We start from the raw sequence: 17,858 nt of genomic DNA, 5'->3' as shown, positions 1-17,858 counted from the left end.
CTCTTCGGTGTAAACCAGCATCTACACTTTCTTCCTACACATGTCACCAATCCTTCCCCACGCTTCTAAAGCCTGTCACTGAGTGTCACACTTTGTAAAACACTTCGAATTCGTCTTTTCGGTTTCTGGAAAAAAAATACAAAGAATAACACTGAAAACTAAATCATGAAACGGGGGAAGGGGAATCAAAAAATTAAAAGACGTTTTTAAAAAGCAGGAGTGCTCGCCAGTAGGGAGCGCCATGACCCGCCAGCGTTGAGGCTGCAGCAGCAGCCAATGGGACGAGGCGTTGTGGCGAGGTGGGTGTCATGGCGGCCCCCTGTCCCGGCGGTGTCGGGTCGGTCAGGCGGTTGGTGGCTCTTGGAATCTGGCGCTCGTCGCCATGGAAAGCGCCCGTGCTCGGCTGCCCGTTGCCAGCGAGCCCGGGCACGCGGCGAAATCATCAGCAGGCGTGGGCCAGCATGTCCGAGAGGGGCCGAGTCGCCGTGGATCTGGGCAGCAGGTGAGAGGGTGTGAATGAATGAGGGTGGGTGGGTGTGATAAAGTGTGGGGGAGTGTGAGAAAGTGAGTGGGGGAGGAAGGATGGGTGTGAGGGAGTAAGAAAGTGAGTGGGGGAGTGGGTGGGTGTGTATGAGGGAGGGAGGATAGGTGTGTGTGAGGGAGTGAGAAAGTGAGTGGGAGAGGGTGGGTGTGAGTGAGTGGGGGAGGGTGGGTGTGAGAAAGTGAGGGTGTGTGAGGTACTAGGGTGAGTGCGAGGGAGGGTGTGAGGTACTAGGGTGAGTGCGAGGGAGGGTGTGTGTGAGGTAGGGTGTGTGCGAGGGAGGGTGTGTGCAAGGGAGGGTGTGTGTGAGGTAGGGTGTGTGAGGTGCTATGGTGGGTGCGAGGGACTAGGGTGGGTGCGAGGGAGGGAGGGTGTGAATGAGAAAGTGAGTGGGGGAGGGAGGGTGGGTGGGTGTGAAAAAGTGAATGGGGGAAGAGTGAGTGTGAGAAAGTGAGTGGGGGAGGGTGGGTGTGAGGGAGGATGAGACACCACCAAGGCAAAGCCAGGGGTTCGAATGGTGTCAGTCCTAGGATGCTCAAGGCACATGCCAGCCAGTTGTGTGGAGTACTCCAGCATATCTTCAACTTGAACCTAGAGAGGGTTCCTGTGATGTGGAAGACATCCTGCCTAGTTCCTGTACCAAAGAGGATGCACCCAAGCTCCTCCAATGACTACAGACCGGTGGCGGTGACTTCTCAGGGAGAGGCTGTTGCTCACTCACCTGCGACCTCTGGTTAAACCCCACCTGGACCCCCTGCAGTTCACTTAACAAACAAAGATGGGTGTTGAGGACGCCATCGTGCACATGCTCCATCGTTCCTATGCTCAGCTGGATAAGCCAGAAAGCATTGTGAGAGTCATGTTTTTTTACTTCTCCAGTGCTTTTAATACCATCCGACCTGCATTGCTAGGGAGCAAACTGGTGAAGATGTGGGTGGATGCTCCATTGGTGTCCTGGATCACCAACTACCAGACTGGATGGCCATGCTATGTCAGGCTACAGAACTGTGTCTCGGACATAGTAGTGAGCAACACAGGGACTTCAGATATAACTCGGACTCCTGCCACCAGCAGAAGTTTTCAGATGACTCTGCAATTGTGGGCTGCGTCAGTGAGGGGAACAAAGCTGAATACAGAGGTGTAGTCAATGACTTTGTTGCGTGGTGTAGGCTGAATCACCTGTAGCTCAAACCGACAAGACCAAGGAGTTAAAGGACTTTAGGAGGAGAGGAACACCCCTGTCCCCTGTCTCCATCAATGGTGTGAATGTGCAGTTTACCAGGGAGTAGAAATACCTTGGAGTGTACCCGGACAGTAAACTGGACTGGTCCAGGAACGCTGCCCTGTGCAAGAAGGGACAGAGCTGACTACTTTTTGAGAAAGCTCCGCTCCTTCAACGTCTGTAGTCAGATGCTGCAGATGGTCTACCAATCGGTGGTAGGCAGTGCCATCTTCGCTGCCATGTGCTGGGGCAGCAGGGCGAAGGCCGCGGACACCAATAGGATTAACAAACTCATCAGGAAGGCTGGCTCGATCTTGGAGGCGGAGTTGGATTCATGGGAGGTGGTCTTGCAGGGGAGGATGCTCCTCAAACTGCGAAGCATCCTGGACAATACAGCTCGCCTATTATGCTCTTGTGTGTGCATAAAGTAGAAACGCAAACTCTGAACCTATGGATGGTATGGACTACGAGAGTGCAGGCAATGGCAACATGCTGCTCTACTTTAGAGCTCTAATCACTCTAATTTAATTTGGGAAGTCATGCATTGGGTGCAGTTTCGATTGAACCAGAAAGTTACAGAGAAGATTTATCAGCATGTTGCATGGGATGATATGTTTCAGTTATGAGGAGAAACTGGAAAGCTGTTTTCCTTGGAGTGCTGGAGGCTGAGGGGGAAACCTGATAACTCATAGAAAGAATGGATAGTGAGAACATTTTCCCCATTAAAGAGATATCTAATTAAAACCAGTCAGCATAGTCGGTAAAGGGATCTGAGAAATGCATTTTATTGGGATGCATCACAGCATGATTTGGGAACAGCTCCATCCAAGACCGCAAGGAATTGTGGACGCAACCCAGACCATCACACAAACCAACCTCCCTTCCATTGACTCAATTTACACCTCACATTGCCTTGGCAAGGCCACCAGTGTAATTAAGGACGAGTCGCACCCAGCCACTCCCTCTTCTCCCCTCTCCCATCAGGCAAAAGGTATAGAAGTATGAAAACGCACATCTCCAGATTCAGGTGCAGTTTCTTCTCAGCTGTTATGAGGCAACTGAATCATCCTACCAACAACTAGAGAGCAGTCCTGAGCTACTATTTTCCTCATTGGAGACCCTTGGACTGTCTCACATTAAACATTATTCAGATTATTCCCTTTTTCATATATCTGTATGTGGATCAAGCTGTGGATGGCTTGATTTTAATCATGTATTATCTTCCGGCTGACTGATTAGCATGCAACAAAAGCTTTTTACTGTACCTCGGCACACGTGACAATAAACAAAACGAAATATTTTCATCCAGAGGGTGGATACAGTCGAGAAGATGGTGAAAGCAAGTAACTCAACGGGTCTGGTAGCATCTCTGCAGGACATGGATAGGGACCCAAAACTTGCCGACCCATGTCTTCCAGAGGTGCTACCTACTCGTTGAGTGACTCCAGATCTTTGTGTTCCACACAAGATTTCAGCATCTACAGTTCCTTGATTCTCCTTGGTGATTTTAATTACTGTAATAGGATCTACAGCTATTTCTGTTCCAGGGTGCACAACCCCACCATCTCCAATTTATCTACAAATCTGCAGACGATGAACGGTTGAATCATTTTGACAAATCTCTTCCACATTGTTTCGAAAGCGTTTGCATCTTTCCCAAGTGTAGCATCTAAAACTGAACGCACTTCTTCAGTTATGGTCAAACCATTGCTTTATGAAGGGCTCATCATGCCTTTCTTGCTGTTATACTAGGTGCCTCTATTTATAAAGTCCAGGATCCCATAAGCTTAATTTGGAAGGCCATGTTTCCCACAATAACCATATTTTCCTCACCACTTTCTCTTTTTCTTCATCAAAAAAAGTGTAAAACCAGTTGGATGTAATTTGTTTTCAACATATCTTTTTCTCTAATCAAACCACACCAGTACAAACAAAACCTAATACTATAGACACAACGAACTGCATATGCTGGAATCTTGCATAGAACACAAAGTGCTAGAGTAACTTAGCGGGTCAGGCAGCATCTCTGGAGGATATGGGTAAGCAATGTTTCAGGTCGGTCTGAAGAAGCTTCCCGACCCAAAAAAGCACCTATCTACGTCTTCCAAAGGTTCTGCCTGACCTACTGAGTTACTTTAACGCTTGTGTTCTGAAGCTAATACTACTGTTGATTACGAATCCTCCCTGGCTTATAACTTATGTGCAGCTCATACTGATGAACGAGAATTTGAGAGACCAAGGCATGGTTCCGTCTGCTGCTTGACACTAGCTGGATTCTTGCCACATTGAACCCAAGAAGCATATATTCTAGTTAACATTTCGATATCCATTTTGCAAATCCTATCTGGAGCCATGCCATTGAAGCTAGCACCAGTGTCCTTTTCTAAATTGTCACAAGCATTTCATATCATGTCAACAGTAAAATCTAGACACAAGATTGACACAAAATGCTGGAGTAACTCAGCGGGACAGGTAGCATATAGTTGGCAAGCCAATCATATTTCGCCTCGCTTAAATAGTGTAGCAGTTTTCTGGTGCCCTTTTTCACAAGGAGTAAAACTTTATTTTTGTCAAGGAATCGAAAGAAAACTAGTTTTAGGATTTTAGAAATCGACTTTTGTGTTGGACTTTTACATCAATTTACTTCATGTCAGATTGATTAATGTCAATTTAATATTTAGAACGGAGATGAGGAAGAACTTTTTCAGTCAGAGAGTGGTGAAGGTGTGGAATTCTCTGCCTCAGAAGGCAGTGGAGGCCAGTTCGTTGGATGCTTTCAAGAGAGAGCTGGATAGAGCTCTTAAGGATAGCGGAGTGAGGGGGTATGGGGAGAAGGCAGGAACGGGATACTGATTGAGAGTGATCAGCCATGATCGCATTGAATGGCGGTGCTGGCTCGAAGGGCTGAATGGCCTACTCCTGCACCTATTGTCTATTGTCTATCTCCACTTGTTTTTTTTGCACAGTGATCGTGAGTGAGAACTTTATTCGATAATAGGATTAACCTCCTAAAGCAATTTGTAATATGCTGAAAATAATGCACTGTTTACTGAATTTTGACTTATTATTGCAGGAAGCTTGAAATTTCCACAGGAAAGCTTGCTCGGTTTGCAGATGGATGTGCTATGGTGCAGGTAACCTAAAATTTATTTTAGAATTTTTGTGTAGTTTAAGACAAAGTTGGAAGCTCTTGAAATTTTAGTATGATACAAGCACGTGGTTTCAGGTGAATATTTTATAGTTTTTTTAATGGTGACTTCTTTAGCATTCTTATATCAGAAAGCTAGTGTGCATTTTGGAAAATACTTTTTCCTGTTGAACAGTTCAAAACATGCATGTGGGAATGAGGAAAGAAAATATAACTTTTTTAAAGTATTTTGCACCTGTAGCAACTTTTTACTCATTTAAGTGAGGTTGATTATTACATTATTGCAGACTCATCACACTGTGTTCCACAATTTAATTTATTATATTTTATTTTAATTAGCAGCCTCCTCCATTCACCAGTTGAGAAAAAAATCATTGGCAATAGATTTTTGGCATTGTTGTTGGATTACTTGATTAGAAAAGGACAGATCTTTATTACAAATTGCTTTTCCTTAGCTTTGAGGATATGGGAGGTAGACATGATTTCATTGTCAATCCCTGAAGAAATAATGGTTGGCCTGCAACATTGGGCTACAATTAGAGCTTCAATGAGTTGTTTTGGAAATCTTCCATTGGATCTTTGCTTCAGCTGTCACTGTAGGAATGCTTCAAATTGCATGGTGCAATGTGATCCTACACGACTGTGGCTGCAAGATTTAAGTCAGTACTGCTTCCACTACAGATTGATGAGGGAAATTATATTTGTTTATCCAATGGAACTCAGCTGCCCTGTCACCAAGAAACAACGAGTTTTTGCATTTCTGGATATTTATGGTCAAAAATCAGGTGATTGGAATAAAAGTCTAGGAGAAAATGAAGTTGATCTGAAACATGAAAGGAACCTCTATGTTCATATTTACGTGCTAAGTTGACAAATAAACACAGCTAAGTGAAATTTAATTTATTGATTTTCTTTTTCTTACTGTGAAGTTGGGTGACACGTCAGTGATGGTTACAGCCGTCAGTAAAACAAAGCCTACTGCATCCCAATTTATGCCATTAGTGGTAAGTATGTTAAGATTTTATAATTTGTCTATATTGCACATTATAACGTAGAATAACAGATTTGTATTATTAGGTTGATTACCGTCAGAAAACTGCTGCAGCGGGAAGAATACCAACAACATATTTACGAAGAGATTTAGGCTACACAGATAATGAGATTTTAACCAGCAGAGTAATTGGTAAGATCATGTAATGCAGAGCAAGTTGAATACTGCAATATTTTTCCAAGAATGTTTCTACAATAAATATGTAACCATATTTTTGTTCCTTGAAATTGTTGACTGAATGGATTAATATTTTAGAAATTTATTTTCTGTTCTATTTGAATGCTTAATTTTCTAAGAAAAATATTTATAAATGTTACATAATGTTAGTAAATTGCATTTATTAAACATAAACAAATGAATTTCTGAAATGTTGGTTTGGATAGGTACCTTTATCAATGCAATCATATAAATTTATAATAAAGGAATTGAATAGAGTGATTGAAATGAAAATTATCAAAATTCGATTACTAGCCACCTAAGAGTTGCCTTCCTTTGATCAGGCTGCTTTATTCTGGGGTAGATTGGGAGAGCTAGCACCACTTGTGGAAGGTGGCAGAAAACAAGAAAAGCAACTGCTGTTGGAATTAGCTGAAGGGTGCCTCCTGTCAATAAATACAAACCACCACTGCTACAGCATTTAGTCTGACCTAGTTCCAATGATTCCCATGATTGTCTACTTCAGGGAAGGAACATGTCACAAAACAAGTTTTTTTTTGAAGGGGGTGTTTTTATTTAATAAGTTACTTACCTTCTGTTGAATTCTTCAGATCGTTCAATCAGGCCACTATTTCCTTCAGGCTACTTTTATGATACACAGGTAAGTGCTGGATAAAATGCACTCATTCGGTGTGTCTTTTTAAAAAATAAATAATTGAACACATTGGTATATTTATTTTAATTGAAAATCAACAAAACTGGAAACCCCCCAAAAAACCTGCTGGAAATTGAAATAATGCAAAGTGCAGGAAATAATCAAAAAGCTTGGATATCTTTGACCAAGGAATAAATGCTTCATCGGAAAATCGTCAAATTTTTCTATGAAATTAAGCTCATTTGTTAATTGCGATCTAACTGTAACACATTATATTTGCCATTCATATAGCTTGACACATTCTTTACTGTTGTATGTTGTTGTTTTAGTATTAGTTATGCAATCAACTTTTCAAAGCTAACATTCAGTGTATTGCAGAATTTGTAGCATGCTTGTTTTTAACCTGACGATTAACATTACATTCTTATTTTTAAATATGAAGATGTTAATTATCATATATATACAGCCGGAAACAGGCCTTTTCGGCCCTCCAAGTCCGTGCCGCCCAGCGATCCCCGTACATTAACACTATCCTACACCCACTAGGGACAATTTTTTTACATTTACCCAGCCAATTAACCTACATACCTGTACGTCTTTGGAGTGTGGGAGGAAACCGAAGATCTCGGAGAAAACCCACGCAGGTCACGGGGAGAACGTACAAACTCCTTACAGTGCAGCACCCGTAGTCAGGATCGAACCTGAGTCTCCGGCGCTGCATTCGCTGTAAAGCAGCAACTCTACCTCTGCGCTACCGTGCCGCCCTAGTTTTTACTTTTAGTTTATTATTAAAAAGAAGCCATAATTAACCCTGCACACTGTTTGTAAATTCTGCCATAAAATCATTCAAAACGATAGAATAATGACAGAAAAGCTAGAAACATAATGGGGTTTTTTCTTTTTAGGACAAAGTCCCCACATTAACCCAACCCTGAATGACATTATTATTGTACCTGACTGAGAAACGTATTCCCAATAGAATCAGCAGATTCTGACAATTGTAGTGCATGCAGCATTCATTTCAGAAAATGAGGCATGTGACCCCATTTGTTCCAAAAATCCTTTTCAATCTTGTCAGTGCCATTAAACAGAAGAACCGTCTGCATTCAGTCAAGGAATTTAATGTTAGTTCAACAACTCAACAAAAATTACACATCCAACCCACAGAATCCATTCCTGCTTGATGCCTGACAAAAAGGCAGACTGGCTCGCTCCCTCTTTCCTGGTCAATTCAATAGGCCCTAAAAATGTAGATGGCCTTATAAATGGTCTTTGATCAAATATTATCATATTCATCATTAAATTTTGCTTGTTACTGAACAGTGGAAGAAATCTTCTGAATCTTCACTTATTTTCATATAAAAAATGACAATTAAACATGGTTGCTCAGATCTTTTTGATGATGAAACTTTTCAGAAAGCACAGCTGAAATTCTTTACAATCTATTCAGCACTCACCTGTTCAGCACTGCCTTCAACCACTGAAGGTCACCTCACCTACTGTCTCCTTTCTCTGTTCCTTTATTTATTTACTTATTTATCTATTTATTAATTTCCCTATGTTCTCAAAATCTCTGTAAAGCGTCTTTGAGTATATGAAAAGCGCTATATAAATAAAATGTATTATTATATTATTATTATTATTTGAGCTTGCATGTACACATAGGGTCATACAGCATGGAAATTGGCTTTTTGGCCCAACTCGTCCACAGCAACCAAGATCTGCACCAAAGCAAGTCCATTTGCCTGCATTTGATCCATATTCCTCTAAACCTTTCCTATCCATGTACCTGTCCGTGTCTTTAAAATGTTGTTATCGTACCTGCCTCAACTATCTCCTCTGGCAGTTAATTCCATACACCCACCACCCTCATTAACCATTCTTCAGCCCACTTGCCCAGCTGATCAAGATCCTTCTTTAATGTATGATAACCATCTTCACTATCTACAATGCCACCTACTTTAATGTCATTTGCAAACGAACTAATCATGGCTAGCACATTCTCATCTAAATCATTAATAAAAACCACAAATAGCCATGGGCCCAACACCAATCCCTGAGGCACACCACAAGTCCCAGGCCTCCAATCCAAAAACAACCTTCCACCACCATCCTCTTCTTCCTTCCATGGAGCCAATTTTGTATGCAGGCAGCTAGCACTCCCTGGTTGCCATATGATCTAACCTTCCAGAGCAGCCTACGGTGTGGAACCTTATGAAATGCTTTACTGAAGTCCATATAGACAATGTCTATGCCTTTGCCCTCATCAACTTTCTTGCTAACATCTTCAAAAAAAAGCTCAATCGAATTTGTGAGACACGTTCTCCCATGTGCAAAACCATGTTGAATATTTTAAATCGACCTCTTCGCAGAGCCTGAGGGCTTTTGGACTAAAAGTTTGTGTTTCCTTTCTTTGTGTAAGGTTATTTGCAATCTCCTTGCAGTTGATGGCATCAATGACCCTGACATTCTTGCAATTAATGGAGGTAAGAACAAACCTATCTCTGTTCATTTGTGGAAACGCTGTTCATTTGTGGAGCATCTGGATTCATCACAGTTGAGGAGTGATTGCTGGTCACTTGACCCGAGAGTACATATTTTCCTGTTGTATTTCATGTGGGCTACATTTCCAAATTTACATCATCCCATTGCATCACTGTAATGTGCCACTTGGTGATAACTGAGCTGCCTGCTGCAGACAGAATGAGCCATTTTATTATTGGAGAACCTTTGAATTGAACTGAACACCATAAAGTTGTCAGAAAACTGTTTGAATAGTGAAAGGCCTGGATAGAGTGGATGTGAAAAGGGATGTTTCCACTAGTGGGAGAGTCTAAGACTAAAGGCCATAGCCTCAGAATAAAAGGACGTACCTTCAGAAAGAAGATGGGGAGAAATTTATTTCGTCAGAGCGTGGTGAATCTGTGGTGGGGATTCCTGCAACACCATCCAGTGTTATTGTGCTGGATGTACATACTGATTGATACTAGTGGCAAAACTGCTCAGAGAAAGTACCAAACCTAATGGCAGGTAACCCCCTTATCACACTGCCGTCTACAGAAAGCCTTAATATGACAGAGCAATGTTGAATTTTTCCTCGATGGAAATCTGATAAATAAGTTTCTATATAAATTGAAATACATATCACACGGTAAAATGTATTGCATATTAAACATTTGCTGCAAATTTACAAATGCCAACACCTCAGTGTAGATTAATATAGTGATCAAAATCTGGAAGTCACTTACAGGCAGCTGTTTAGACAAGGCAATACGAAAGAAAAATTGTTTGTGTAGTACCTTTTGGAATCGTTTACAATCTACAAACTCAATTACAATTACTTTTGATTGCAGTGCAAATCAATGTTTGTGCAAATCAATTTGCTAACCTGATAACATTAAATCTGATATTGATTGTGTTTTGAAAACCAAATTTATGGAGGGTTTGGAAGAAAAGTTATGATATTAATTCATCGATCAGCCATGATCTCATTGCATGGCTGATTGGGCTTGTGGGGTTAAATGATGTACTCCCATTCTTGAATTCCTATTTTTTAAATTAATAAATTAATCTTGATTGAGAAATTGGTATTAGTCAGGGCATCAAATCTGGCAAATCAGATTGAAGTGCTTCATGGGATCTTTAATGACCATTTTGGAAAGAAGATGGGGCCTTCATTTAATGCATGATCTGAATGATTATTAATTCCAGTGTATCACTCCTTCAGTACTGGACTATCAGCCAAGATTTTTATCAAAGATACTAGAGGAACAACATGGACCACTCCGTTGAAATCGTCTATACTGAAGTGTAGTACGCAAAGGAGCCATTTTAGTAGGCAAAACTCGCCGTTCGTTATGCCTCTCACAGTGTAATCAGTGTTTTGGGGAAACAGTATGTGTGATGATACCATTAAAATGCAGAATATATCTCATCTATCAATTCACAGATTTTTGTTATTTTTCTTTTAAAATGTTTCTGCAAGTTTCTGCCTACTAAAATGGCGTCATGACATACTACGGTTTTTAGCGTCTATCTTGTTCCTCTAGTATCTTTGATTTTTATACTGAAATCTGTGGTCTAGAATTTACTACTTTCTAATGTAGGTAAGGAGAGAAAGAAATAGAAAAATATGTTGTTTGGGGTGAAATAAGCTACGGTTGCAGAGCATCGAAAGTGGCATGAATCCATCGGACAAATCAGTTGCAAAATTCAAATAATTGACCACAATCCCTCCGCATTTTTGGAGGTGATTCATCCTGGAGTCCCAGAGTTTAAAACAGCAATGTTCTAATTACATACACCAACCAGTTTAAATTTGATTTGTAAAATAATACCATATATTTAAGGAAAGATATGATAATCTCAGAGATTGTGATTAAGGAATGTGAACTTAAAATTAAAGATTTTAAAAAGAGGAAAAGGCTGAGAGAGTGAGGGATCGAATGGTTTTTTTCTAAGTAAAAGTAGCAAATAAATACTTTAAGAAATATAAAATATATTTTGTTGCTACATTTGCCGTTTATGTAGTGATGAACTGGTTATCAATCTTTGCCATTAACTGGAGCATCTCATTTACCATTGTATTTTTATATTGCAAATAAATATCAGCATTTAAATTAGTTATTTATTTTGAATTCTTAAAACTTTTGATCTACAATTCCATGGCTTCGCATGTAGAATAGGTGAGGTTCTATTCTGAATCAGAAAATGACAAATTCTGAGCAAAGGTATCATTTAAGCACAGTTAAATAAGGTTTTTATTTGCTAACCAACAAGATAACAAAAAAAGCATTTAGCCTTTCAGGTTTTAAGATAAAACTCTTCATGGTTTTTTTTAAACTGAACAAATCCAGGCATTTTATTAGTTTCAAACTGAAGTTTAGTTTGTTGGTACTGATATTGGATGGAATACATTACATCCAATATTATTTAATGTTGTGGTAAAACACCCCGTGTAAGTGCATATGAATGGAACTGCAAGTGCTAGTTTACAAAAAAGGACACCCAAGTGCTGGAGTAACTCAGTGGGTCACACAACATCTCTGGACAACCTGGATAGGTGACTTTTTGGGTCAGATCCCTTCTTCAGACTAGTTTGCATTATATAATTGCCCTTATATAATCAAGTATCCTCTTGACTGGAAAGCACACAACAACAAAGCTTTTCACTGTACCACTGTACAAGTGACAATAAACTAAACTAAACTAATAAACCTCTTTCAGTTTCGCGCACTACCCACACCCCAGGTTTTACTAATTGGAAGCCAAAAATAATCCCTCTAAACATGTTTATAATAGCAAGGTTATAACCACCTTGATTTTCATAGTTCTCTTGGACATAATTAGAATTCTTGGTGCATTTGTTGTTGTGTTTTAATTCGGCTCTAGAAATTTGGAAATACAAATGATTAAAAATTATATTCATGAAGACTGGCTCGTAATCTTTATTTCAAAAATGCCATTTATGTAATTGTTTCCCACATGTGCGGTATTTACCATTCTCAATGTATTCCATTCTCTTTGATAGCTTCTGCAGCCTTGGCGTTGTCTGACATTCCATGGAATGGTCCCATAGGTGGGTAATCCTTCTTTGCAGTTACTCCATCTTATTTTTTTCATCTCATTAGCAAGTACCAACAAAAGAAGGTTGCTATGTATCCAGATGAAGAATTATACGTTGGATTTTGAATTCACTTTTGACAGAGCAACAGTTTGTTTGAACATTTTCTCAAGAAATGAAACAAAGCAATTTATATAATATTATTCAGTGAAAGATGATTTAAAAACTATGGAAATAATGCTAATTTCTCATTGTGATTTGGAGAAAGTATTTATTCACAAAATGCTGGAGTAACTCAGCAGGTCAGGAGAGAAGGATTGGGTGACGTTTCGGGTCGAGACCCTTCTTTAGACTGATGTCGGGGGCGGGACAAAGGAAGGATATAGATGGAAACAGGAAGATAGAGGGAGATCTGGGAAGGAGGATGGGGAAGAGAGGGACAGAGGAACTATCTAAAGTTGGTCAGAAAGTATTGTCATTATTCAAATGGTTTGGATGGGGCAGGAAGTGTTCAGGAAAGTTTTCTCAGGCAATATGTAGCGGCCCCTATACAAGAGAGTGCAATGCTTGATCTAGTCTAGGAAATTGTATCGGGCAAGTGGGTGAAGTGGTCGTGGATGAGCTTTTTGAGACCAGTGACCTCTGTTCTATTTTGTTTAAGATTGTTATGGACCGAGACAGGCCAGACTCGCTAGTTAAAATTCTAATTGCGCCAAAGCCAAATGTGAAGATATTAGACAGGAACTCGCTCTAATTGATTGGAGCAGGTTGTTTGAAGGAACATCTGGAAAGTGGGTTATTTTTAAAAGTGTGCTTACAAGTGTCCAAGACCTACATATTCCTGTTAGAGTGAAGGTCAAGGCAGGTGGGCGCAATAAAGCTTGGATGATGAGAGAAATTGAGGCACTGGTCAAGAATAAAAAGGAGGTGTGGAGCAGGTATAGGTAGCTGGGATCAGGTGTACTCCTGGGAGCTGAGGAATTCCTAAGGGCAAAAGGGGGGCAGGAGATAGCTCTGGCAGATAATATTAAGGATAATCCCAAGAGATTTTATGTTCATTAAGAAAAAAAGGGTAACCAGAGAGAGAATGGTGCCCCTCAGGAATCAAAGTGGTCAATTCTCTGTGAAGCCACAGGAGATGGGCAAGGTCCTCAAAGAGTATTTTTCCACTTTTTCTGTGGAGAAAGCCATGAGGACCAAGGAACTTAGGGCAGACAATGAAAGTGTCTTGAGGGCAGTCAGTTTTGCTGTCGAGGAGGTGCTGAACGTCCTAACGTGTATGAATGTAGACAAATCTCCCTGGCCTGATCAGATATATCCGAGGACACTTGGAAGCTAGAGAGGAACTTGCAGATGCACTAGGTGAGGTTTGTCAGTCATCATTAAATACGGGTGAGGTGCCGCAAGACGAGTGTGGCAAATGTTGCCTCGATTTAAAAAGGCCTGCGGGGAAAAGCCTGGGAACCATAGGCCAGTGAGTCTAACATCTGTGGTCGGAAAGTTATTAGAGAGTATTCCGAGGGATAAGATATACAGGCATTTAGATGGGTAAGGGCTGATTAGGGATAGTCGGCACAGTTTTGTACATGGAAGATTATTTCTCACCAATCTGAGTTTTTTGAAGATGTCACCAAAAGGTATGATGAGGGCAGGGCTGTTTGTGGATTTCAGCAAGACATTTGACAAGGTTCCACATGGTAGGCTGCTGTAGAAGGTTAGAGGCATGGGATCCAAGGACAGACGGTTGACTGGTTAGAAAATTGCCTTCCTGGAAGGAAATAGAGGATAATGGTAGTGTAATGGCAGTTTCTATACCTTCTCAAAGTCCAACTTCGATAGCCATTACTGCTCGGGGATGTGGTGGAGATATAACTTACGCACACACCGCACTAAGATAGCAAAAACAAATCTTCCAAATGCTATTTCTTGATTAATTGGTCTTTATTAAAGTAGCACAAATCAAAAGAATAGTTCATAACTTATCGTTCTTATCAACTGTTTCCTCTTCAAACAACACAGTCGTGACCGTGCGGTTGTAGCGAGAGAGCAGCCATCTCAGCTTCAGCTTCCATTTGAGCAGAGACCCTTGCAGTTGAACTGGCTGCAGAACAAGATTTATGTCTTGATCTTCGTGTTGAAACGTTCGAGACACTATCCTGAGGTGTAATTTCTTCTCCCACTTCAACACCTTGTTGCATAGCTTCTCTCACTTTAGAGCGCAGTTTGGGCTATGATTTCAGACAACCACTTCTCCGCGTCTGCCATGAAACCTTCGACAAATTCCACCCTTTCTTGGAACCACTGAGTGTGCCTTTCATGTTGGTCCTCAGGCAGTTGTAAACTCGGTATTGAGTTTTGTTTTTCTCCATCCTGGCAGAGGTTGAGTAATTGATCCAGATTAGATTGTACTTTCCTCGCATTCTCATCTGATTCCATTAGTTCCTTCTGGTATTCAATTGACTTGATGACCTGCTTCTTCCTTCTCAGTGGGCTTGACATTTCTCTCATATCTTCTTGATTTTGGCTCCACATCTCCCTCCTGTGGCGGTTCTTCTTCATACTTACCTGCTGGAAGATCCATGATGAATTGGTGCTTATCACAATGTTCTTTGCAACCTGAAGAATTCAAAACAGAACTGGTCTTTCTTCAAAAACATCATTACTTTCAAGGTTATGAAGGTCTTCTTGCCAGTATCTATTATAAACAATCGCTAACTGAGTACATCTTATCTTGTAGAAGTTCACAGCATCGTTATTTTCAAGGTCATATACTCAGCGCTGGCTGCTTATCTTCAAGTGGCATAAACAAGCATCTTACTGCTCTCGGTACTTCTGCAGAATGTTCCCACAGGCTTTTAAAGTTGAACTTCTTAGCTTACAAATACGACTAAACAGTCGATCTACTCACGGTACCTGGGTCAATGAAGTCTTCAATTTTCCAATGATCCGTGTCAATTTTCCTGCGACCGGCAGATTCTTTGTTCCAGGCTTTAAGCTCCAATCTCTGGCAGAGATTCGGCTTCTTGTTCAGTTCCTTGTTGAATCGGATTTTACTTATCCACACGTAGATCATTTTTTTACTTAAATGTAATGGCAATTTCTATACCTTCTCAAAGTCCAACTTCGATAGCCATTACTGCTCGGGGATGTGGTGGAGATATAGCTTACGCACACACCGCACTCTAAGATAGCAAAAATGAATCTTCCAAATGCTGTTTCTTGATTAATTGGTCTTTATTAAAGTAGCACAAATCAAAAGAATAATTCATAACTTATCGTTCTTATCAACTGTTTCCTCTTCAAATAACACAGTCGTTATCGTGCGGTCGTGACCGTGCGGTTGTTACCATGTGGGAAAAAAACTTTTCTCTCCATCCTCCGAGACTAAACTGACCACCAATCTCGGTGGCTAGCCTTCTCAGATGTAGACACGCCCCTCTACGTATCAAATCCCACCTTCCAAAGTACAGACAGATAGAAACTAGAAATATTAAACATTGCCATAATATAATAACAGTGACTAATTTAAGCATAAATGGCTCCTACAGGTAGAAAGTTGTTTTTCAGACTGGAAGCCTGTGACTAATGGTGTGCCTCAGGGTTCGGTGCTGGGCCCATTGCTGTTTGTCATCTATATCGATGATTTGGATGAGAACGTACAAGGCATGATTAGCAAGTTTGCAGATGACACTAAAGTGGGTGGTATGGTGGATAGTGAAGATGGTTGTCAAAAATTGCAGCAGGATCTTGATCGGTTGGGCAGCTGGGCTGAGGAATGGTTGATAAAATTTAATACAGATAAGTGTGAAGTGTTGCATTTTGAGAAATCCAACTAGAGCAAGACCTACACAGTGAATGGTAGGGTTCTGCGGAGTGTTGTAGAGCAGAGAGATCTAGCAGTGCAGGTACATAGTGCCTTGGAAGTGGCATCACAGGTAGGTAGGATGGTCAAGAAAGCTTTCGGCACATTAGGCTTAATCAGTCAGAGTACTGAGTATAACGGAGGTCATGTACAAGACATTAGTGAGGCCACATTTAGACTATTGTGTTTGGTTTTGGTCACCTTATTTTAGGAAATGTTGTTAAACTAGAAAGGGTGCAGAGAAGATTTACGAGGATGCTGCCAGGACTCGACCTGAGCTATAGGAAGAGGTTGAGCAGGCTAGGACTTTATTCCTTGGAGCACAGGAGGATGAAGGGTGATCTTATTGAGGTGTATAAGATCATGAGAGGAATAGATAGGGTGTATGCACAGTCTCTTGCCCAGTGAAGAGAAATCAAGAACTAGAGGACATAGGTTCAAGGTGAGGGTGGAAAGATTTAACAGGAACTGGATGGGCAACTTTTTTACACAAACAGTGATATGTATATGGAATGAGCTGCCGGAAGAGGTAGTCGCAGCAGGTACTATCGCAACATTTTAAACATTTGGGCAGATGTATGGATAGGATAGGTTTAGACGGATATTAGCCAAACCCAGACAGGTGGGACTAGTTTAGATGGGGCATGTTGGTCGGCGTGGGCAGGTTGCACTGAAGGGCCTATTTCCATCTTCTATGACTATTAATAAGGCAGTATCTATTAATATTTTAAGCTATTTACTATCTTAACTGCTATCGAAATTAAGCTACTAATTTGGCAGGAAATGCAAACTAACATATATGCATTCAAGTATTTAAGTTACGGGTAAACATTAATCCGTCAGTATTTGTTGCCATTTGTATTCAAATTACTTTGTGCTTAGCCTACCGCTAAAATAACATTGTACTCTGCACACTTATTTAAGGTGCTGTAAGAGTTGGTTTTGTGGATGGAGAAGTTGTAATTAACCCAACTCGAAAAGAAATGGCATTGAGCACGTTGAACTTGATTCTGGCTGGAGCACCTCACAGCCAAGTAGGTAAGCGTCTAATTATTTATGGTAGCATCTTGTCTGCAAACATAAATAGTTTATGTAATGAAGAATTTGCATTCTTAGATTAGTTAACAAAAAAAAACCATTGTTCTTTTGGAATCGTAATGCAGTAATGTCATGTTATAGGTTTTTCTAAAAGATGGAATAAATTAATGTGTTGACTACTGGCTTGAATGCCCTCCAATGTAATTTAAATCCCTATTTTGCTACATTAGTTGGGAAAAATAATGCAAGCTAGTAAGAAAGAAAAATTGCTGGACGATAATGTAATGCGTGTTTTTTAAATTTCTATTAATCAGTCTGTTATGTTATCATAACCCATTTACAATCCAAGGTAAAGATCTGTAAGGTTACCATCATAATTCTCTATTTGATAATTCCATTTCTCTCCTGCACTTTGTGAAAGTGTAGATTAGAAAATTTTAAACAACTCATTTTGGAAGTGACATTATATGGAGTGATGTGGCAATGACAGAATTTGTGCACTAACATATTAGATCTAGACACAGAAGTGCTGCACAGCCATGCTCCAATAACTTTCTACAATAATGGCAGCTAAGGGATGGGGCATTATTTGTAAAATATAAGCTCACAGTGAAGGAATGAC

The 17,858-nt window shown here is 40.5% G+C and overlaps 1 protein-coding gene across 1 annotated transcript in view; it reads left to right on the top strand.

Moving 5' to 3' along the window:
- Nucleotides 1-308: 308 nt before the first annotated feature.
- The window catches only part of pnpt1 (polyribonucleotide nucleotidyltransferase 1), a 43,950-nt gene continuing 26,400 nt past the window's right edge, over nucleotides 309-17,858 (top strand). Inside the window, exons 1-8 of the mRNA XM_078405791.1 lie at nucleotides 309-502; nucleotides 4,837-4,897; nucleotides 5,841-5,915; nucleotides 5,989-6,094; nucleotides 6,730-6,779; nucleotides 9,196-9,259; nucleotides 12,304-12,351; nucleotides 17,123-17,236. Of these exons, the coding sequence (XP_078261917.1) occupies nucleotides 309-502; nucleotides 4,837-4,897; nucleotides 5,841-5,915; nucleotides 5,989-6,094; nucleotides 6,730-6,779; nucleotides 9,196-9,259; nucleotides 12,304-12,351; nucleotides 17,123-17,236 (712 nt within the window). The remainder of the gene's footprint in view (nucleotides 503-4,836; nucleotides 4,898-5,840; nucleotides 5,916-5,988; nucleotides 6,095-6,729; nucleotides 6,780-9,195; nucleotides 9,260-12,303; nucleotides 12,352-17,122; nucleotides 17,237-17,858) is intronic.

Source organism: Rhinoraja longicauda, chromosome 9 (genome assembly GCF_053455715.1).
Source record: "Rhinoraja longicauda isolate Sanriku21f chromosome 9, sRhiLon1.1, whole genome shotgun sequence".
Classification (NCBI taxonomy): domain Eukaryota; kingdom Metazoa; phylum Chordata; class Chondrichthyes; order Rajiformes; family Arhynchobatidae; genus Rhinoraja; species Rhinoraja longicauda.
This window is presented reverse-complemented; position numbering and strand designations above follow the sequence as displayed.